This window comes from Plecotus auritus, assembly GCF_963455305.1.
Source record: "Plecotus auritus genome assembly, chromosome: 4".
In the NCBI taxonomy this organism is placed as follows: Eukaryota; Metazoa; Chordata; class Mammalia; order Chiroptera; family Vespertilionidae; genus Plecotus; species Plecotus auritus.
The window spans coordinates 79,282,325-79,307,491 of record NC_137775.1 but is presented as its reverse complement, the minus strand read 5'-3'; the positions used below and the strand labels follow the sequence as shown (position 1 = coordinate 79,307,491).

At 37.2% G+C, this 25,167-nt stretch overlaps 1 protein-coding gene across 1 annotated transcript in view; it reads right to left on the bottom strand.

Annotated features, from left to right (window-relative positions):
* Positions 1-25,167, bottom strand: part of COL21A1 (collagen type XXI alpha 1 chain) — a 181,204-nt gene that overhangs the window by 84,543 nt on the left and 71,494 nt on the right. The window contains exons 4-9 of the mRNA XM_080664705.1: positions 19,149-19,317; positions 18,843-19,059; positions 9,054-9,227; positions 7,972-8,049; positions 4,831-4,839; positions 4,493-4,576 (exon numbers count right to left, since the gene is read on the bottom strand). Coding sequence (XP_080520831.1) covers positions 4,493-4,576; positions 4,831-4,839; positions 7,972-8,049; positions 9,054-9,227; positions 18,843-19,059; positions 19,149-19,317 — 731 coding nt within the window. The remainder of the gene's footprint in view (positions 1-4,492; positions 4,577-4,830; positions 4,840-7,971; positions 8,050-9,053; positions 9,228-18,842; positions 19,060-19,148; positions 19,318-25,167) is intronic.

The following is a 25,167-nucleotide window of genomic DNA, read 5'->3' as shown; positions in this document are numbered from 1 at the left end:
TGATGAGCCTGAAATAAAACTTTGGCACAAGAAGAAACAGAATTTGTTTCTATGCTACACAGAAGCACAAAACACACTTAATAATAACATTTTAAATGAATCAAAACCAAGTTTCCAAGGGGAAAAAAATCACCCACAAGATAAATCCAGTGTGACTTCATAAGGACCATAACACTGGTCACCAGCTCCACAAACGAAAAGTAATCTCTTTTGCAGGTTTTATTATTACTGATAGAGTTTAATGGTTATTTTGACCACTATCCTACTGGTTTATTTGCAAAAACTCAGGTAGGTTTGGTGTTGTTTCCATAAAATTGAAAGAATAAAGTAAAACCCTAACTAATTTTGGAGAGAAGGCCAACTAGAATAAAAACTCCATTTTATTACTGTAATAAAAGCTGACACCCAATCTTTATTGGTTGTTGACTATATGCTAGGGACTGCTTTTAAAGATTTACATACATTAAATGACTTCCCATAATAATACCACTTAGCAAGTAATCTTATTATCCCCATTTTATATGTAGGAAAACTGATGCCTGAGAAGGTTAGGAAACTTGCTCAAGGCCACAGAGCAGTAGTGGAGATGGAATTTGAAATCATTCAATTCTGCTCCAGAGTCCCTGTGTCTACACACTACTCTGCCTGCCTACATTAAAATTCAAAAACTAATCAGAACCAGACATGGGGACTGTTAGCAAATTGAACATGGAAAAAGATTTCCAAATGCATTAAATTAGACATTTGACTTATCGTACAATTGTGAGTAAATTCTAAATCACTTTCTCCTAATTTAGTTGAAACACTTGCATATTTTGAATTTTTAAAAATATGTATCCAGTTGAAAAGCAAAACTTACTTATGTTGAATTGAATTTGTGCCACAGGATTTTTGAGTTGTCGACAGGAGTGGAAATGTCATGGATTGAGCTAAACTATCTCTGAACGTGGCCTTTCAAACAATGTAATTATGAATAATTAAAATGAAAAATAGCTGTGCTTGCAAAAGCAAGTTAATATTTTAAGTTACTCATCTAAAACAAATGTCTTTGGAGCTGTTCACGTAGGACCAAATCCCATGTTATCAAGCCCTTTTATCAAAATCTTTGTGCCTTGATTCTAGTCTTGGTCTCCACAGGAGTATCTGACCTGAGACCTATTCCATTATCCAAAACCAGCTTCTTCCCTCCCTCAAAACTCAAACACCCGCTCTCTTTGGCGAGAAGGAATCTACTGAGCCTAGGGAAATTAACATAAAAATGTAAATGCCTAGTGGCCCCTGAAATTTTCCAAAGGCTTTTTGTATTCAGACAGAGGATACTTTGAAAGTCCAAATGAATCACTTTGATGTAGAATTATGAGGGTGAAACAAAGGACATCAGCAGGAATACAGCTGGAGAGAGAGTGGCATTTCAGAGAAAAGAACTTATTAAGAAATTGTTCCTTTCTGAAAAAGAAAAAAAAAGCTTTCTTTTCACTTCTAAACTAATACATCTAACATGTAAGTTTAGATCAAGTGTAAAGTGTCCCCCCACAAATGTTCCTATGTCTACTGAAAGTGATGGAAGAAGCTGCCATCTGCATGTTAAGGTCTTTCAAAAGGGAGTTGTTTGTCAACTGGAGATTGCTGGACTTTTCATATACAACAAAGGCATTCCAGATAAGTTAATAAGGAGGAGGGGTAAATCTTATTTTTTCAATGATTTCCTAATTCATTAAATTAAAAAATTAAAAAATATTACTATTAAACACTGGGTTAGATAGAATTACAAAGGAGAATTTAGTTGGTATTTGCCTTCATTGTGAAGTACTTGCATATAAAAATTACTCCAATAGATTCATTTATTAATTTACTCATTTCCTAGGTTTGACACTAAGGATACAAAATGAACAAGCTATGTTCAAGGCATTCACAGTCCAGTAACAGATATATTTTTCTTTGCTTATTGAAGAGTTTTAATGCCATGATAAGTCTAAGTGTATGGTATCATAGTTCATTTGACCTGTTTTTTTTTTTTTAATAGAATTGTCACATTTTTTGGAAAGTTCAAGAATTTATATCAGATGACATTATCCTAGAATAAGCACTTACCCACCTATCCATATGAGACTTTCTCTTCTGTTTTACTCACATGATTCAACTCTCACCTCCTAGAACTCTATTTCTGGCTAATAAAAAGACTAGATTTATTTTTCACAGGTAACTTTGATTGATAGACATCTGCAAAGCTTCCCAGAGAGCATCAAACAAAGACAGCCAAAAAGTCTCAATTTGATCTATAGTAAAATTGCTTCATCCCAATTAATTCCAGTTTTGTTGATCTAAATAAAACCCTATCTATTTTCCAAGGCACAAATTCTCTATAGGAAGTGCATGAAACTCAGATGGTTGCTAGGGATTCTGTTTTTCACATACAGGTCCTTGATGTGGCTAAGGAATCACTTCCAGGGGAAAGTGCCTTAAAAGGATGGAGGAGTGTGTGTGTGTTCCTCTCTTTCAGCCAGATTTTCGGAAGAAAATGGGAAGCAGATCAAGAAGGCACGCCAACCTGAAGATTGGTGGAAAACTGCAATTTCACTTAAAGTAATAGGTGGCAATGGGGTTACATTATGACTAAGAAAAGAGAATGAAAATGAGGAACACGTAAAACTTAGAAATACTGGATATCAGATAAGACAAAGGGTGCTCTAAAACTTTGCTATAGAAACATAGGTGAATAACAAACAGTGACACTACAAGATCCCTTATGAACCACTAATGAAGAATCAGAAAACATCAAAAGCATCTGATTCCTCCTCAAAAGTGGACAGCCCTTTAGAGACCCTGGTGGGACCAGAATCATTCAGAGTGAAGAAAGCACTCTGGGCTTTTAGAGAATAGGCAACATGGAACTCTGGTTTCCATATTGTATCTCTTGCAGATCAAATCATTTTTAGGTATAACATTTCAGTATTATAAATGTGTTTTAAAAAGAAGTCTGCTGGTAGGTCACAGCAAGCTATCTTATAAGTATATTCTCCTTGGAACATTTATAGGTATTTCTCATTAATGTCAAGACATCCTAAATAATGGAGTTAATTGAACTAAATAATTCTTTGATTAACTTTCTAAAAAGCAATCTAAAAATAGTTTACAATAGTAAATTAATTATAATATACTGAAGTCAAATTCCAAACCAAATAGATTCACTTTAAATGAAATATTGAATGTAAACTTTTATTTCTTAAATTTCATTTCTTTATGGATTTTAACAGCTAGGCTTGAAGTATTTCATGAGCTATTATATGAAAATGAATGGGAGAAATATGTATAAAAGAAAGGAAGAATTAAATTATCTTTGATCAGCAGTCCAGAAGCTAAAATTTTTTTAGTCATGGTGATTGAAATACTAAGAAAATTCCATCTAGCCCTAGTCGTTTGGCTCAGTGGATAGAGCACCGGCCATCAGAGGAAGGATCCGGGTTTGATTCCACTCAAGGCCTAGGTTGAGGGCTAGATCCCCAGTAAGGGGTGTGCAGGAGGCAGCCAATCAATGATTCCCTCTCATCATTGATGTTTCTAGCTCTCTCTCCCTTCCTCTCTAAAATCAATAAAAATATATTTTCAAAAAGAGAAAATTCCATCTAACTATAAATTATAATTCATATTTAAGAAAAAATTTTATGGTCATCTCAAGTAATAGGTGATCAATACACAAAACACTTTTCCCCTAGAGAGTCATACTTGCTTTCAAGTTAGACATTATTTTTATTAGGTGATTTTTAAAATAATATTAAAAATATTATAGTGAACAGACCACTTCTCAGTATCTTAGGCTGTGTCTCTGATGCTATAGTAAGTATCAACTTAACTTAAAAACTTAGTCATTCATATTTAATTAGATAGGAACATATCAAAGTATTTTGTTATGTAAAAAATAAACTGTTTATAAAATAGTATGTGCATCATGGCTCCAAACATACTTCCCCAATGTAATTATTACATGATTAAGTTAAATAAATACATATGCCTCCATTTTTAGAATTAGACATCCAACACAACGTTAAAATCAATTTTAAATTTTTTCTCCATTTTTCTATCTGAAAATCATTTTGACAAATTAAGATCTTAGACATTTAAGAATTGAGAGCATATCTTAAGGGTCCTTTCTTAATTTTTTAGCAAGTTGTAAGAATTGTTCTGGGATCTAGCAGCAGTGTTGGGGGAGCGGGACAGAGAGGGAGCAAACAGATAAACAAGCAAACTAACTAATATTGCTCCCTCACTCTACTGTGGGCTAGAGGTATCAGTTTTAGGTTCAAAGACAAATATGGACTAGAATATGCTTTTTAAAAGGTCACTAACACTCGGGTTTTAAACTGTTCTAAATCATTAGTGAAAATTTTACAACAGGGTCATTGGTGATTTGGAATTTTGTGGAAGCTCCAAATTTGGAAGCTCTTGTTTGAGTATTTTAATAAAAAAAATATATAGCATTTTTGGTATTACTCACTTTGGGGCCTTGTAGTCCTGGTTTTCCCGGAGGACAAACACAGGGAGCTGAAGTTGAACCTACATCACTGGGACCATTGAGACACTACGAAGACAAAAATTGAAATAAACATGGAAAGATACATACATATGTATATGTACGTATGTATGTGTATATTTTATTAAGCCTAACCTAATAAGAAATTCCCAATCACAAAATGGTATGAATACTAAATACACTCAAACTACATTTAAAAAGTAGGTGTAATGTATCTAAAATACTTACAGTTGATGGAAGGAAGCTAAACAGTCCCACAATGCAAATATTACCTTAAGGAAAACAATAGTATCCAGGCCTACCTCACCATTCTGAAAGAAAAACAATAACAAATGTGTTTGAAAATATGTTTTTAATTAAATTCTAAATTATCTTCTTAATTTTAAGATATTTCATGGTCCAGGTTAAAGATGACTGAAGTATGAAAACCAGCAAGAGCTAAAACATTTATTTGCAACTATCCTAAAAAATTACTTATTTCTACATGTTATTATTACATTTATAGTAGGATAAACAAAGAAAATTAACAACAATAAAGAGTAGGAGAAAATTAAAATGCCAAAGCTGCTTAATATAATGACCATGCAGAAACAAAAATACATCAATATGGAATTTACATGCTGTCTTGAACTTACTGGAAATCCTTTAAGAATGAGAGGAAAAAGCCAAAACATATCTAACCAGTCCTAAAGAGCATGAATTAAATTTCATGCACTCCAGGGGAGCTTCTCTCTAAACAGTCTATTTCTTACTGAATAAGTCACAATTTGAGACAGGTTAATAATCTTTCCAAACAATACCACATTGTATCAGAAAACGAGAAGGTGGGAATAAAGGTACAAAAAGCAAACAAGCTACACCAAGGCACAGCTAAGAGTAAGGAAGGAGACATAAACGCACACACACAAAAAAACCTGAATGTGAGAATTCAAAATCTGCCATTTATTATACAAAAGGGAAATGGTAATGGTTATTACAATGATGCAGAAATCAATAAATAAAGTATGTACAATGGACTGCCAAAATGCAATAACAATATGTTTAGTAAAGATGTATATTCTAAATTATAAGTATCTAAAAGGTATATTGCTTAAGCAATTACCTATCTAGAATACCCGTAATGAATCATTTATAAAAGGTTCCATCTTTGAGTTTATTGTAGAGCCATTAATTATGTTGCTCAATGTCCTCAAGACTTTAGAACATGTGGATTCATAAGTTATTCAGTTTAATAGGAAAAAAGGAGATTATGACAGCATGACTATATAAACTAAAAAAGCTCAAATAGGGCTCAAATATCACTGGGAATGCACATTGTCAAAAAGTTTTACAACATTCTACATTATTTGCGATAGCAGCAATACTGCATATCATTTTTTGCCTAGAGGAAAATAGATTGATTATATGCCCTTGTACATATAATCAGACTTTGTAACATTTTAGCTTATAATCTTTTCTTTCTTAACACATCAATGAAAATAGCCAAATAAATATATCCTAGAAATACAAGAAAATCTTAGGTAACAACAATAAAAATAAAACTATATGTTTTGAGAACTATACTATTGTTTGAGAAAATGTGCTGGTGATCAGGAAAATGAATCATTTCCTGCTCCAGAACTATAATGCGTAATATACTAATTATAAATTTAATTAAGAACAGAAATGTATTTCACACAAGATATTCAGACAAAATCCTATCTAATAAGGAGGGAATATGCTAATTGGCCATCACTCCTTCACAAAGATGGCTGCACCCACAGCTGAGGCCAAGTTCCCATAAGGAGCCTTAACGAGCAATCAGCAGAGACCTGAGGCTACGCCCTCCCCCGCCCCTGTGGGGCTTGACAGGGGACCTCAAGGTGCGCTTCCCGTCCTGGTGCTGGGCTAGGGGACCTCAGGCTGCTCCCCCCGCCCCAGCACCAGGCCGGGGGACCTCAGGCTGTGCCCCCCACCAGGTGGGGCTTGGGAGGGGACTTCAGGCCACACCCCCCACCTGGCGGGGCTTGACAGGGGACCTCAAGGTGCGCTTCCCGTCCTGGTGCTGGGCTAGGGGACCTCAGGCTGCTCCCCCCGCCCCAGTGCCAGGCTGGGGGACCTCAGGCCGTGCCCCCCCCACCAGGTGGGGCTTGACGGGGACCTCAGGCCTCACCCCCTGCCCCGGCACCAGGCAGGGGAACCTCAGGTCATGACCCCCGCCCCTGCACCAGACCAGGGGACCTGAGGCCATGTCCCCCACCCAGCGGGGCTTGATGGGGGACCTCAAGGTGCACTTCCCATCCTGGTACTGGACTGGGGGACCTCAGGCTGCTCTCCCCACCAGCACCGGGCCAGGGGACCTGGCTGTGCCCCCCTGCCTGGCAGGGCTTGACAGGGGACCTCAGACCATGCTCCCCACCCAGCAGGGCTTGATGGGGGTCCTCAAGGTGCACCCCCAGTGCTGGGTTGGGGGAATTCAGGCCACGACCCCCCGCCCAGCAGGGCTTGACGGGGGACCTGAGGCTGCACCCCCCTTACAGTGGGGCTTGATGGGGGACCTGAGGCTATGCCCCCCTCCTGGTGTCAGGCCAGGGGACCTGAGGCTGCGTGCCCCCCCCCCCCGGCAGGGTTTGACGGGGGACCTCAGGCCATGCCCCCCACCCAGCAGGGCTTGACAGGGGATCTCAGGCCATGTCCCCCACCCAGCAGGGCTTGACAGGGGATCTCAGGCCATGTCCCCCACCTGGTGGGGCTTGATGGAAGACCTCAAGGCACGCCCCCCCCCCAGGTCTGGGCTGGGGGACCTCAGGCCACACCCCCTGTCCTGGTGCCAAGCCAGGGGACCTGAGGCTACGTCCCCTGCCTGGCGGGGCTTGACAAGGGTGGGACTGGCTGGGTCTGGATCTAGCCCAATGGGGGGTGGGCACCGGCCGGGTCTGTGTCTCACGTGATTTTGAGGCGCATGTGGGTGGGCGGGGACTTGACTCTGGGTCCCAAAGCGCGCCCCAGACTCTGACAGGAGGAAGGTTTTCATATACATTTTACTAATTTTCTTTCATCTCTGACACTTCTATTACAGAGAAAGGGCAAATAGCAATATTAAATTATTTCCTCTAATTAATCTCCTTTTAATGTGCACGAATATTGTGCACCGGGCCACTAGTATCCTATAATTTTCTAGAGCAAGTGTAGTCATGCTTCTCATGAATATTAGGACAGTCACAACCAGACATGATGTGGGAAAAACAGTTTCTGTGGTCTTTCATTCACACTTACACAGTGAAACATTAAAATTTTATTTCAATTATGAGCTTCAAAATAGGTTTTAATCAATATTACTTTATTTGACAATTGAAAAAAATTAACTCTATACATTAAGTTCAAACTCACATATTATCTTCTTTTTATTTATGGCTTTGAAAGTACTAAAGCAACACTTGGAAAAAATAATCCATCCTACTTACAAATCCGGGAATCTCGCATGCTGTCTCCCGGTTGTTCTGTTCTGGGTCACAGTAGATTCGCAACTTTTGGACATCAAACTAGGAACATAAACCCAATCAAGTTAAAGTTGAGGCCCAAGCTAATTGTTTTATAAGAACAACTCAGATACACAGAAACAGCCAATATAGTTAGCAATCATGGAAAGTTTAAATCACAGCATTCAGCTAAAACAATGAAAATAATAAAATTTGAATACCTAGCATATAGTATTAGAGATGTAATGCAAACTTCTCTAGCACCAAAAATAAATCTCTGATTTCTTTCAAGGAACCCAGTGGAGCTTTTTAGTACCCCTGATTAAAAGCTAGTCTAGAGAGAACTTTCTAGAACAGTTAAAAAGGGTGGCTCCAAAACCATCTTTAGTCTCAGAGATTTAGTTGCTGGCATGGAATGTTGTGTGATGAGTAGGCCCAGCACCTGTTACTATTTAAATACTTACTATAAATTGACATGTAACATTAATATATAGAGACCACATGTGCAATCACACATTTAAATGTGCAGCCTTCCCTTAATAAAAAGAGTGGGGAAGCCTGACTTTTCAAATAGAGGATTTTACAAGAAATGACTTTTACATGCACACTTCTCAACCCACACATAGATAGTCCATGTTAAAGAGATATTGAAAACGTTAGTTTTGTTCATGAAAAACCCTAACATGCATTAATTTAATTTTATCTTCACAGCTGTAAAGAAATGTTTATAACGCTACTTACAACTCTAATCACATTGCCTTTTCCAAATTCATTATTTAATCTATGCCTCTCCTGGGATAGTGCATATGAAATTAATGTTTCATGAGAATGAGAATTCTACCCTGAACCCAGGGAAACATTTTTCTAAGTATTCTTATAAAATAGATTAAGTCTAATTTTGCTTTTTCATACTTACACAGAAACACACAATTTCACTGTTGAACTGACCACATTTTTTAAGTATCTTAAAGAAATTCACAATTAAGTTAAATGTGATAAATACTATCAGAAAGGACAGCAAAAGCTCCATTTTATATAATGCAAAAAGCAAGTAATTATTTATCCACCTGAACAGTTTCTTCTTTCCCAGAGTATTTTCCAATTTGGGTTTGGCCACTGATGAAGATCCCTAAAACTGGATGTAAGGGTTTGTTTTCAATTTGTTGATCATCGATATATAGAGTTACATCCTGTTCTGTTACTAAGAGACGAATTTGATGCCAGCCTTCATCAAACAATGTCTATAGGAAAAAAGTATAGAAGATTCATAAATAAAATTCCTAACAATCTTTTATTTTCTTTATGCTCATTCCTTTGCTGTCAACCATAAATCCACACCACATAAATTAGCTATAGTATATAAAAAATTCTCCCTAACCCAAGCTGGGCCTCAAATGCCACTCATCAATTATTTTATTAATCCCCAGAGTTTCTATTCCATATCCCAAAAGTAGTTGCGTCAAACAACTCGCTCAAGGTCACAAATGAGGTCCTAATCTCTGAATCCAAATGATTTCTCTCATTCCTCATCCTTTTTACTTCATTGCAACTTTGGACTTCATAACGAATCCCTCCTCTTTGATATTCTCACTCAACTTTCATGATTCAAACTACCTTGATTATCTTCATTTCTTCTCCAATTGCTCATACTACTCTTTGAGGACCACTCTTCCGCAACCTGCCCTTTAATGAGGCATTCCCCACAGGTCTGTCCTTGACATCTTTCACTCTCCTCTTTGACTATCTCATCCATTCCTACAGGTCAATTATTACTTCTATGAACTAATTCCCATACTTACATCAACATATGGTACCTATAATTCCAATACTGTTAGAATAAATTTGCCAGGATGTCTCACAATCAGCCTGACAGAGTATGTTACAAAACAAACTTGAACTATCCCCCAAACTTTCTTCTTATCCCTATTTCCCTTATATCATAGTATCTTCAATTGCTAAACCAAAACAAGTTTCTTTACCTCCTTCTTTTCCCTCAGTGTCAATAACAGATAGATGCATAGTTCTACCAAATATGTCTCCTAAACATAATTGAAATCCACTTCATGTCCATTCTCACTGCCATGAGTTAGGCTCATGAGTAGCTTGCTTCATTTGAATAATTTTCAAACATATGTCTATCTCGAACCCTTCCCTCTCCAGGCTATCCTTCATACCTCCATTAATCTTTCTCACTAGAGTTTTGTCACAGAACATGCTCCATCTTATTTTCTTATTCCAAGAATCTAACACAATTCCAAGACAGACTTGAAAGTATTGCTTATAAAAGAAAAAAAGAAAAAGAGAGGAGAGAGTTTCTTCTACCATGACACATCTATGGTCAAGACCTTTTAATGGAATCCTGTCATCCACAGAATGAAGTCCATACCCCTTTGTGTGGCTTTCCAGGTCCCCACAAGTTGAGCGCATACCTTGCTAGTCCCTTCTTTCATGCATCTTATGCTCCAAACATAAGGATACAAATTTCCATTCTCTAAATAAAAATTCTGAATTGTACAACACATGACTATTCAATACTGAACCACTGACCTAATGTGTCCTTATCTCTCTCCATCAAAATCCTCTACAAACATGCTTCAAGGTCAGTCCAAAAACCATATCATTTATGAAGACTTTCTCATATTTTGTATTAGAACCCACTTTTCCCTCCACACTCTGCTAACTATGATATACTTCTATTAGATATCAGAAGCCTTAAATTTTTCATTATAAGCAAACTCCTTGAAGGAAAGAACCATGCCTTATTTATTTTTCATTTTTCACAGAACCTAGAACATTGCCTTTAGTGAAAATGGCAGACAACAATTTTTAAAAATTTAATCTATTTACCAAATGAAGAAATTATATAAATGCATAATTTTACATATGACTTTGTACATTTCCTAAATTATATATCATCAAACTTTCATAATTATAATAAATATCAAAACTTAATTGCTTTTATCATCACATCTGTATTCAGAACACATGACTTAGAAAATACTTTTATTTTTAGTTTATTGATTTTATTAAATATATCCCTTTATGGGGAATAAAATGTCCTTACACTTAATGTGAATTCTGCATCCATTTTCTGCCTGTATTTAATGTTCTAACAAATGTCTTTATTTCAATATCCTGTGAGACAAGGCCATGTAAAACAGACCAACATGAACCTTGTAAATAACCAAACCTAAATTCAATTTCTATTGTCACCACTTAACTAGCTCTGTTACTTTGAGTAGGAACTTATTATCTCTGAACCTTGGTTCCTTGTCTGTAAAATGGGAACAACAGGTTCTTCTTTGGGTGGGTATTATAATTCAATGTGCCTGGCACCTAGTAGCAGGCATTAAAAAATCTTAGGAAAAATGGCGGCGGAGCCTTGAAAGAACAGCTGAAGGTCACACGAGGAGTGTTTGTTGGCAAGTTAAGGGACAGCTAAACTCCAGGAGAAGGTGGGTGACTGCTAGACGGGGTTCCCCTGACCGGGCAACCCCCACTGCAGCTGGGTCCCCTCCCAGAGCTGCAGGCTCAGACGCGGAGTCTGTACCATTTTGAAAGGGAAAGTGGAGCTTATCGGAAGCCTGAAAATCCACAACTGCGGCACCCACGGAACAGCTGTGAGCCCCAGAACACCGGTCCCCAGTTGGCGCAAACACGCGGATTCAGAGGAGCTCTACACTCCACCACGGAAAGGTCAGATTTCACCTGGGATAAGGTGAGGTCTCCGGTCCAGGCGGGAGAGAGGAACGCGCGTTTTGTGGGAGCTGGAGGACCAGGGAAGTCTGTGCCTAGAAAATTCCGTGGCTGTTGGGGCTGGTGTGATCCATGAATGTGGAAGGGGGTCCTCAGAGCTGCTAACAGAAGGGATCTCTAAAAAGCAACCCATTTTGATCTGACGTGCAGGGACAGCCCAAGAATTTCAAAGGTGTGCTGGCTGCTTAGACTTGTGCGCAGACCCATGGTTCGCACACTTGGGCTTTTTCCTCTTCAAATCCTTGCTTCTGATTACTAAGCCCAATACATAGGATCACCCAGTTGGGGACACCCTGGGAAACTGCAGGGGAAAGTGTTTTTCTGGAACCTGGGGATCAGAGCAGGGAGTGACCATTGGAGAGCCAGCTCTGAGCCCACTCCCACAAACCGGTATTGAGTGCCACAGGGAAAGAAGATGTAAATACAGGCTAGAGAGGCCATATATAGACCCAGAAGTCAATCCAGAAACACTGCCACCCAGGGGCTGAATCACAAATTGACTCTTGTGTAATCAAAAATAAAGGAATACGAGAAATTAAGACACACCACCTGCTTAAAAATCAGGACTGGCTTACAACACTGAGGAGCAGTGGAACGCAGGGAACTGCAATACTGTCCGGACTGAGAAACAGGCATGCCAAACAGAACAACAGAGGAAGTGAATGACCTTCACTACTGCACATTTTATTTTTTTTATTTTATTTTCATTTTTTGCATCTTTTACTCAAGAAACTAATTTTTTTCTTTTTTCCTCACTTGATTTTACCTTTTTAATTATTACATTTTTATTTTCAATCAGTATCATTACTACTACTATTTTACCTTTTTTTTTAAAGTATCATTTTATTTTCTCTTTATTTTACCTTGGGATTAGTGTTCTACATTCTAGTTTCATCTTTCCTTTAACATCCTTTTACTCTATCTCAACTCTACCTTTATGCCATCACACTCTTCCTAACCTTTCCCCTTTGGGTGTCCTGTTTATCTTACCCCTTTCCTGCTTTAGATTTTCCCTATTCTTTCTGTTTACCCCCTGATAAAATTTCACACTACTTATATACCTAATCTACAATCCTCTGCTCCAAGTCCATACACACCTCGCTCTTCACTGTCTTAACTATCCAAAAATTGTCTTTCTCTCTGTCCTTTTGTTGTTGTTTGCTTGAATGTTGATTATATCGAATTTTTATGCTTTTTTGTGAGATTGTTTTGCTTATTCTATTTTTTGTTTGTTTTTTGTTTGCTTTGTTTTTGTTTGTTTTTTTGCTTCTGTTTTCCCTTGCCTCGCTTGATATTAGTTGGTGTTGTAGTTTGTATTAATCCCCAGGTACTTGTTGCTGGCATTTACTGGGATTAGTGGTTGTTCTATTGGAGTTTTCTCCCCATATATAGTTTGTTCCCCTTTCTCTCTTAGTCTCTTCCTTATCTCTTACATTTTTTTTCCTTTTCCCAATTTCATTTTGACACTCCTTTTTTTCCTTTCTTTTTTTCTTTTTCCTCTTCTTCTTTCTCTCCTATCCCCCAATTTGCCTTTCTCTGGTGGTCACCTTTATGGGAGGTTATTAATATCGTGAATATATTTCTGTTCAGTGCCTTGTGTGTTGTACCTGGTTGTGTTGTATTTTGTGCCTTTAAATCAACGTAGGAGAGAGAGAACTACATAACCAGACACCCAGAGAAGAGAGACCATGGGGAGACAAAGACACAGCCCACATATGAAAGAAAAGCAGGCATCACCAGAAAAGGAAGTAAACGAAATGGAGGCAAGCAACCTGCCAGAGAAAGAATTCAGAGAAATGGTCATAAGGTGGCTGAAAAGAATGGAAGACAAATTTGACAATATGAGCAAGAACCAAGAGGAAATGAAGAAGAACCAAGAAGAAATGAAAAATGACATCGTTGCTGTAAAGAACTCAATAGAAAGCATCAAGAGTAGACTAGAAGAAGCAGAGGACTGCATCAGTGAGCTAGAAGACAAGGTAGGAAAAAATACCCAAGTAGAGCAACTTCTAGAAAAAAAAGTTAAAAAGCAGGAGGAGAGCCTAAGGGAACTTTGGGACAACATGAAACAAAACAACATCCGCATAACAGGGTTTCCAGAAGGAAAGGAAACTGAGCAAGGAATAGAAAACCTGTTTGAAGAAATAATGACAGAAAACTTCCCTGACATAGGGAAGAAAAAACCCACACAAATCCAAGAAGCTCACAGAGTCCCAAGCAAAATGAATCCCAAAAGACCGATGCCAAGGCACATTATAATTACATTGGCAAGCACCAATGACAAAATAAGAATCTTAAAGGTGGCAAGAGAGAGTCAGAAAGTTACATACAAAGGAACCCCCATCAGACTAGCAACTGATTTCTCAACAGAAACTCATCAGGCCAGAAGGGAATGGAATGAAATATACAAAGTCATGTAAAGGAAGGGTCTGAATCCAAGAATACTATACCCAGCAAGGCTATCAATCAAAATTGAAGGTGAAATCAGGAGCTTCACAGACAAAAAAGGACTAAGGGAATTTATTACCACCAAACCAGCAATGCAAGAAATGCTAAAGGGTTTGCTGTAAAAAAAAGAAATAGGAAGCGAAGAAGGAACACATGGGTAAAGAATAAAAATGGCAACAAATAAGTACCTATCAATAATAACTTTAAATGTAAATGGATTAAATGCCCCAAGCAAAAGACATAGGGTAACGGATTGGATAAGAAAACAAGACCCATATATCTGCTGTCTACAAGAAGCCCACCTCAGAAAAAAAGACGCACACAGACTGAGGGTGAAGGGATGGAAAAAGGTCTTCCAGGCGAATGGAAATGAAAAGAAAGCTGGGGTAGCAATACTTATATCTGACAAATTAGATCTCAAAGTGAAGGACATACCAAGAGATAAGGAAGGCCACTTCATAATTCTAAAGGGAGCAATCCAACAAAAAGAAATAACTCTGGTAAACATATATGCACCCAATACAGGAGCACCCAAATACATAAAAAATCTCCTGGAGGATATCAAGGGAGAGATTGACAGCAATACAATCATAATAGGAGACTTTAATATCACCATTGGACAAATCCTCTAAACAAAAAATCAGCAAAGAAACATCAATCCTAAATGACTCACTAGACCAGATGGAATTAATTGAAATCCTCAGAACATTTTACCCCAAAGCCACTGAATATACATTCTTCTCAAGTGCACATGGGTCATTTTCAAAGACAGACCATATGTTGGGACATAGGCAAAGTCTCTTCAAATTCAAGAAGATAGAAATCATATCAAGCATCTTCTCAGACCACAGTGGCATAAAACTGGAAATCAATTACAATAAAAACAATCCAAAGAAATCAAACACATGGAGACTAAACAGCATGCTATTAAACAATGACTGGGTTACCAGAGAGATCAAGGAAGAAAAAAAAACATCATGGCAACAAATGACAATGAAAACACAACAATCCAAAATCTATGGGACACAGCAAAAGCAGTCTTGAGAGGAAAGCTCATAGCTCTACAAGCATACTGCAAAAAACAAGAAACAATGGTAATAAATTACCTAACCCTACAACTCAAAGAGTTAGAAAAAGAGCAACAAGAAAAGCCCAGTGTAAGCAGAAGGAAGGAAATAATAAAGATCAGAGTGGAGATAAACGACATAGAGACCAAAGAAACAATACAAAAGATCAACAAAACCAAGAGCTGGTTCTTTGAAAGGATAAACAAGATTGATGAACCTCTAGCCAGGCTCACCAAGAAGCAAAGAGAGAGGACCCAAATAAACAAAATCAGAAATGAAAGAGGTGAAATATCAACAGACCCCGCCGAAATACAAAGGATTGTTAAAAAATACTACCAACAACTCTGTTCCAACAAACTGGACAACCTGGAGGAAATGGACATATTCCTAGAAAAATATAACCTTCCAAAACTCAATCAGGAAGAATCTAAACAGCTCAATATGCCAGTAACTATGGAAGAAATTGAAGCAGTCATCAAAAAGCTTCCGGTAAACAAGAGCCCGGGGCCAGACAGCTTCACAGGAGTTTTACCAAACATTCAAGGAAGAACTAAAACCTATACTCCTCAGACTATTCCAAAAAATTCAAGAGGAAGGAATACTTCCAAGCTCCTTCTATGAAGCCAGCATCACCCTAATACCAAAACCAGATAAAGACAACACAATGAAAGAGAATTACAGACCAATATCCCTCATGAACGTAGATGCCAAAATCCTCAACAAAATTTTAGCAAATCGAATCCAGCAGTACATCAGAAAGATCATACACCATGACCAAGTAGGATTTATCCCAGGAATGCAAGGATGTTACAATATCCGCAAATCAATTAACATGATACATCACATAAACAAATTGAGAGATAAAAATCACAGTCATATCAATTGATGCAGAAAAAGCATTTGACAAAATCCAACACCCTTTCTTGATAAAAACTCTCAACAAGGTGGGAATAGAAGGATCATACCTCAACATAATAAAAGCTATATATGATAAACCCACAGATAACATCATACCCAATGGGCAAAAACTAAAACCATTTCCCCTAAGAACAGGACCAAGACAGGGATGCCCACTCTCACCACTCCTATTTGACATAGTACTGGAAGTATTAGCCATTGCAATTAGACAAGAAGAAGAAATAAAAGGCATCCAAATTGGAAAAGAAGAAGTAAAGTTGTCCTTATTTGCAGATGACATGATATTGTACATAAAAAACCTGAAAGACTCCATAAAAAAACTAACAGACTTAATAAATGAATTCGGCAATGTAGCAGGATACAAAATTAATGCCAAGAAATCTATGTCATTTCTGTACACCAATAGTGAACGTACAGAAAGAGAGACTAAAAAAGCAATCCCATTTACCATCGCACCAAAAAAATTAAGATACCTAGGAATAAACTTAACCAAGGAGGTAAAAGACCCATAAGCGGAAAACTACAGGACACTGAAAAAAGAGATAGAGGAAGACGTAAACAGATGGAAGAACATACCATGTTCATGGATTGGGAGAATCAACATCATTAAAATGTCCATAGTACCCAAAGCAATTTATAGATTCAATGCACTCCCCATTAAAATACCAACGGCATATTTCACAGACCTAGAAAGAACTATCCAAAAATTAATCTGGAATAAAAAAAGACCCCATTTAGCCACAGCAATCCTGAGAAAGAAGAACAAAGTAGGTGGGATCTCAATACCAGATTTCAAGCTGTATTACAAAGCCACTGTTCTCAAAACAGCCTGGTACTGGCACAAGAACAGACATATAGACCAATGGAATAGAATAGAGAATCCAGATATTGACACACACCACTATACGCAATTAATATTTGACAAAGGAGTCATGAACATACAATGGAGTCAAGACAGTCTCTTCAATAAATGGTGTTGGGAAAATTGGACAGATACATGCAAAAAAATGAAACTAGACCACCAACTTACACCATACACAAAAATAAACTCAAAATGGATAATGGACTTAAACATAAGACGGGAAACCATAAAAATATTATAGGAATCCACAGGCAGCAAAATCTCAGACATATGCCGAAAGAACTTCTTCACTGATACTGCCCCAAGGCAATGGAAGCCAAAGAGAAAATAAAGAAATGGGACTACATCAAAATAAAAAGCTTTTGCACAGCAAATGAAACCATCAACAAAACAACAAGAAACCCCACTGTATGGGAGAACATATTTGCAAATGTTATCACTGATAAAGGTTTAATCTCCAACATCTACAGGCAGCTTATACCACTTAATAAAAGGAAGATAAACGATCCAATAAAAAAATGGGCAACGGACCTAAATAGAATCTTTTCAAAAGAAGACAGAAGGAAGGCCAAGAGACACATGAAAACATGCTCAAAGTCACTAATTATCCGAGAGATGCAAATCAAAACGACAATGAGGTATCATCTCACTCCTGTCAGAATGGCTATCATCAACAAATCAACAAACGACAAGTGTTGGCGAGGATACGGAGAAAAAGGAACCCTAGTGCACTGCTGGTGGGAATGCAGACTGGTGCAGCCACTGTGAAGAACAGTATGGAGTTTCCTCAAAAAACTGAAAATGGAACTCCCATTTGACCCAGTAATCCCACTCCTAGGAACATATCCTAAGAAACTAGAAACACCAATCAGAAAGGATATATGCACTTCTATGTTCATAGCAGCACAATTTACAATAGCTAAGATTTTGAAACAGCCTAGGTGCCCGTCAGCAGATGACTGGATCAGAAAACTATGGTACATCTACACAATGGAATACTATGCTGCCATAAAAAGAAGGAATTATTACCATTTGTAGGCACCTGGATGGAATTAGAGAACATTATGCTAAGTGAAATAAGCCAGTCAATGAAAGAAAAATACCACATGATCTCACTCATTTGTGGATAGTAAAAAACATTATAAACTGATGAACAAAAAGATACATACAGATGCAGTAAAGCATCAAACAGACTGTCAAATTACAGCGGGAAGGTTAGGGAGAGGTGGGGGAAATAAGAGATCAACCGAAGGACTTATATGCATGCATATAAGAGTAACCAATGGATGCAAAACATTGGGGGGTGAGGGCATGTATGGGAGTGGGGTGGGGGGGCAATGGTAAGATATGTACACATATAATACCTTAATAAAAAAATATATAAAAAAATATTAGTTCCCCCCACCCTAAATTCCACATGGATTAAGAAAGAATTTTCCTGCCCAGATGGCATGGCTCAGTGGATGAGCATCCACTTATGAACCAGGAGGTCACGGTTCAATTATTGGTCAGGGCACATATCCAGGTTGTGGGCTCAATCCACAGTGTGGGGTATGCAGGAGGCAGACAATCAATTATTCTCTCTCATCACTGATGTTTCTATCTTTCTCTCCCTTGCTCTCTGAAATCAATAAAAAATATTTTAAAAAAAAGAATGTCCTTCTTTTTTTTTTCAATAAAGCAACATTGAAATCTGAAGTTGATATCTTTCCAGTCATGTTAAAATTATAGCTCTCTTCCCCCAATACACATAAACCTAACAGTGTTTCCTCATGAATAGCATAATCATATTCAGGTATCATTACCTTAACTCGAGGGTCAACAAAGGTGACCACTTGTGAGCCATTAACCACGCTGGTCGTTGTAAATAGTAATGTTTTATCCACACCATTTAAGGTAACAGCTATTTGTGGCCTTCCATCAATGGTTAAAATTCTCCATAAATCCCACATTTTCTTGACCTTAAATCTCTGAGTGGAGACAAATACATATGACGGAGGAAGTCCTTCTGGAAAAACATTGCTGGAAAAAGAAGAACATGAATAAGCTTAAAGAATTCTCAACAAAGCTACAGACATATCAAAAAATATATATCAACACATAACATTTACCTTGTGAATTCTGATAAATCAACTTTTGATGTTACTTCATATCCTTTTATCTTTGTTGGTGAAAGCTGGATTCTTTTCTTAACCTTTTTCTTTACACCCAAGCCTAAAAGAATATCAAACCCCTTCTCATCTCGAGCTGCTACTGGAATTCGTGTTGGACAGACAGATTCTATAAATCAAAAGCAAAAGCAGTAAATGTTGATTAAGCATGGAATACTTTAATAAGAAAAGAAAATCAATAGAGGGATATTAGAGAATATAAGAAGTATAAAATATATATAGGTATGCATATAAAATATATATAGGTATGCAAATATATATTAATGGATGTAAGTGTATTTTTCTGAGGAAACATGAAAATTTTTTTGGCATTCAAGTGTGAGGTCTCAACTGACTTTTCTCCCATTAAAAGTTGATAAACATAAAACAGAAATGAAAGAGGAACATTTGTTAATGGATTGTTTTGAACATTATGCTGAAGTTTATAAGTTACTGTGTATTTTGAATATGGAGCAACCTAATACCTGGAGGGGTAGAAGGACACTGAAACAGGATTCATGATTCTCATCCAGGATTTACTATTAATTAGTCACATGACCTTGAATAACTCTGAAATTTCTTGGATCTAAATGAATCCTAAGATTCCTTTCTTGCATTCCTTGTGTTTGAGGGGTAAAAAAAAAAAAAAAAAAAGTGTTGTTCTTCATATCCTTTCCAGTTCTAGCAGTTTATAATTCTACAGTTTAAATATTACTGGTTCTGTCACTCTGGAAAAAACTTAATTGTGGGTCTTTTCTATTCATGAAAGTTCTAAAAATGGGCCTATTGTCTCTTCTATGATTAACTACATTATATTTTATAATAATCATTTATAAATAAGTAAAAACTATTTCTTTAACAAGAAGAATTACAGTTTGTATTATACAGTCATCTATATAAGTTATAAAATATGATATGCCTTTCACTTCTCTGGGAAACTAGTGTCTCAAATGATGTGGAAATTTTCATATGGTTGAAATGCTATTAAGCTGTTATACTGTAAAAATGTTGTAATATTTTCAGATTCTTCCAAGGCCCTCATATAATATACACATTGAGCATGACTGCTTATATTTTATAGCACAGCTAATAGAACAAAACAAGAATAAACTTCACTAAACATACCTTAAAGTAATCACTCTCTTATATAACATTAGGGAAAGAGAAAGGCATCATATTTATAACACCATAAAAAGTAATGAGATGAATTTCATTAGCCCAATATGTACAGTCATAACTTATACCACAGAATATTGGAAATAAAGGATTGATATAAATAAAATCAGATGGATGTTTCCCTGGGAAGAGAGGTATATTTTTCTCTCAGGTCTTAAGATGCAAATTTTGAAGGGACCCAATCACATCCTTCTTGCTCTGGTAAGCTTGGAGGTAACTCATGAGGAGATAGGTAAATCAGGCAAACAGAAGGTGTTGGTTAGATGTGTGATTCAGTGAGTTTCATGAGGCACTCCCTCCCAGCAATGCAAGGCTGATTTATTCCTACCCCACCTCAGGGGCAGGCTCTGCCCACTAAGATCACTTGTGGTCTACCAATTACTTTTATCAAACTCACTAATCCGAAAACTTTTTTTCTCATTCAGGGGTAAGGAGTGAAAGAAAGCACGAAGAGAGATCAAAAGAGATGGTCTAGCTAATCCCTCCATATGAAAACATGAGAAGTAGGATACTCTATTACACAGTTTAAATCATAAACCAATGCATAAAATTAAATTTTCCTGTCATAATGAGGCAATATTTAGGAGGCAGATATACAAAACAATCATTTCAAATGCATTTGATTTAGAACAGCAAAAGAAAAGAGTTCAGCTGAATAGAAAATGTGTTTAACATTACATCACAAGAATATTCAGATTTCAATTGCACCTTTGATTTGCTCTACAAATGAGAAGTTATAAGATGCTGGGCAAAGAGCTCAAACTTAATACAAGAACTTTAGATTTAGATCTTAGCCTCTCTCATAAACTCTCATGAACCTTGGATTCTAATCTGTGAAGTGAGAATATGTAATCACCTCCACAGGTGATGATTACATATTGTCTGAGGATCAAATGTGGTAATGTATGCAAAAGTGCTTTGTAACTCCTTAATTGCATGTAAGCACAGGGGATAAAGCACACATTGCATCCGTCATTTTCAATAATAAAATTCTTTGCACTGTAATCTAATTCCCCAAAATGTATAGAAAGCAGTGTGACAGTGTGTGAAATCAGGGATATAAATTAACAGCCACAATATAGCCATGTTCTCATGTTCACCTAGGCACATCTCTTCAGGGAAAATGTATTTAAATAATTTTTTGGAGGAATAACCTTCTTCCCAATTTGCTCACCTACAAGGAGAACCAGAAGTTACCCTTACAGCCCAGTCGGCGTGGCTCAGTGGTTGAATGTTGACCTATGAGCCAGAAAGTCATGGTTCGATTCCCAGTCAGGGCACATGCCCCGGTTGTGGGCTCGATCCCCAGTGTGGGGAGTGCAGGAGGCAGCCTATCAATGATTCTCTCTCATCACTGATATTTCTATATCCCTCTCCTTCTCCCTTCCTCTCTGAAATCAGTATGTAAGAGAGTGGTTACTTTAAGGTATGTTTAGTGAAGTTTATTCTTGTTTTGTTCTGTTAGCTGAGCTATAAAATATAAGCAGTCATGCTCAATGTGTATGTTTTATGAGGGCCTTGGAAGAATCTGAAAATATTACAACATTTTTACAGTATAACAGCTTAATAGCATTTCAACCATATAAAAATTTCCACATCATTTGAGACACTAGTTTCCCAGAGAAGTGAAAGGCATATCATATCAAATTCCCTTACACATGGGAACTGAAAAGAAAAATGCTATTTTGATTACCAACCAGTAATTTTTACATAAACTTAAGGGAAAAGAAAACAGGCAAATAATTAACATTCTCATTGTGTAGAAAAAAGAAATATATGTGTAAGTATGGCAACCACATTCAGAGAGGGGAATGGAAACTAAAAATAAAAACTGGAACTTGAAAGTTATAATTTTAAGTACCAGGAAAATCAAGTGCTAAGAGAAACTCAGTTGGGAACTTGCTATAACACCTACAATAGGTAGAATAATCTAGGTCCATGGTCGGCAAACTGTGGCTCGCGAGCCAACATGCGGCTCTTTGGCCCCTTGAGTGTGGCTCTTCCACAAAATACCACGGCCTGGGCGAGTCTATTTTGAGGAAGTAGTGTTAGAAGAAGTTTAAGTTTAAAAAATTTGGCTCTCAAAAGAAATTTCAATCATTGTACTGTTGATATTTGGCTCCGTTGACTAATGAGTTTGCCGACCACTGATCTAGGTAAACAAATAGTGCATTCAGGAGCAAGGGCAAAAAGGACACAGGGAAGACTTAAGGTCACAAATGGTTGACTACACAGTTATAATTTCAGTTTACGCCACAAATAAGTGCCTACACAAATAGGTGCCAAGAGAGAATGCCCTAGCTTGTGACATTTCCCTCGGGGGAGAGGTGAAGGGAGTAGAGTTTGCTTCCAATATTCCAGCTTCTCAGAAGGCTGCCCAAGAGACTGGTATCTGTCTCACCTCACTTGAAGCATAAAGGAATCAGAATCATCTGGATGCCTGTGGGCTACTGAGAACAAAGAAGAGTGAGGGGTGGACTGCTGTGGCTGCATGGCTCAGCATGAACAGAAGACACACTACTTGAGGCTTCTCTCGCACAGGAAGAGAAATGAGTGGAACACGACTCCAGTATTCCAGCTTTTCAAAGAGCTGTCTGACAAGATGATATTTGTCTTGCCTAAGAATACTGACAAGAAACCAGCATATGTGGCTGCCTGGTGGTCACTGAGAACAAGGAAAAGTGGGAAAGTTGTGGCTAAAGAACTAGAGAACTTGAAGTGTGGCAGACAGACACCAAAGGGAGTGAGAGATTATGAGCGCCTTTGGAAAAGAAACCAGCAAGCCTCCCTAATTAAGAAATTACTCACACAGGCCCAGAGAAATATCATCCCCCCAACCTCCTTAAAAAGGTTTCAGAGGCCCACAGAATCTCTAGCAGGACAGATTGGTGTCAGACTCCCCTGTACAAAGCCAGTTGATAAAGGTTGGGAGAGGTGACTCTTTTTTCAAATGTGTGGATCCCAAAACAAGACTACGAGATAGAGAAAGAAACAGGGAAACATGACCCAATCGAAAGAACAAAATAACTCTCCAGATACCAATCTTAAATGAAGGGAGGTCTATTACTGACAGAGAATTCACAATAGACATCATAAAAATGCTTTATAAATTTAAGAAAATAATGTATGAGCAAAATAAAAATATCATCAAAGAGGCAGAAAATATAAAGAGGAACCAGAAGAAATGTTGGAGCTGAAGAACACAATAACCAAATGGAAAAATTGCCTACAGGGGTTTGAAATCAGACTTATCAAAGAGAAAAAAGAACCAGCAATCTTGAAGACAGGTCAATTGAAATTATCCAGGCAGAGGAACAACATTTTTAAAGAATGAGAAAAATTTAGAAAACCCTAAAAGACTCTAGGGGACACCATCAGCTAGACAAGTATACATAGGATGGGAGTTACAGAAGAAGAGACAAAGCTTATTTTAAAAATAATAGCCAAAAATTTCTCAAGTCTGAGAAAAAAATGGACATCCAGAGACAAAGAGAGAATTTTGAAAGCATGAAGAGAAAGCAACTCCTTATGACAAGGATATCCCAATAAGACTATCAGTGGATTTCTCAGTAGAAACCTTGCAGGCCACAAGGGAATGGGATGATAAATTCAAAGTGCTGAAATGAAAAAAAAACAACTACCAACCAAAATAGTATAGCTAGCAAAAGTGTCCTTCAAAAAATGAATAAGAAATAAACACTTTCCCAGATTTAAAAAAGCTAATGAAGTTTATCACCACTAGACCTGTCTTACAAGAAATGCTGAGGAAGTCCTCCAAGTTGAACTGAAAGAACATTTAATAGCAATACAAAAGTACTGAAAAGTATTAAAATTTCTGGTAAAAGAAAACATATAGATTCAGAACACTGAAATGCTATAAAGGTGGTATGTAAGTAACTTTTAATTCTGATATAAAAGTTAAAAGATAAAAGTATAAACAATAACTATAATGGTAAAAATGTTAGTGGATACACATATAAGATGATGTAGTTTGTGACATCAATAACCAAGTGTGAGAGGGGCAGTGAGATGCAACAATGTAGAGTATTTGTATGTGATTGAAGTTAAGATATTATCAGCTTGAAATAGATTTTTATAACAGTATAATGTTTAATGTAACCCTCATGGGAACCACAAAGAAAAAAAACTATAGAAATGAAAGTGAAAAACAAATCAAACCATGTCACTACAAAAATAATCAATGAAACATAAAGGAAGATCACAAGAGAGAAAAGAACAGTAAAAAGGCTATAAGACAGCAAACAACAAAAGAGCAATATGAAATCTTTCCCTATCAGTAATTAGTTCAGATGTAAATAAATTAAACTCATGAATAAAAAGATGCGGACTGGCTAAATGGGTTTTTAAAAACACCAAAATTCAACTATATACTGTCTATAAGACATGTACTTTATAATTAAGGACACAGACAGGTAAAAAGTAAAAGGATGGGAAAAAATACTCCATGCAAATAGTAACCAAAGGAGAGCAAAGGTGTTGATACTTATATCAGATAAAACAGGCTTTGAGACAAAACAGTTGAAAGAGACTAAGAAGGACATTATATAATGATAAGAAGGTCAATTCACCAGCAAGAAGTAAAAGATATAATAACTCTAAAGATATATATACACCTGACAGAACTGAGGGGGGAAATATACAATGACATAATAATAGTGAGGGATTTAAATGCTTTACTTTCGATAATAAATAGAACATCCAGACAGAAGATCAAAAAGGAAACAAAGGATCTGAAAAACACTACAGATCAAATGAATCTAACAGACATATGCAGAACATCCCA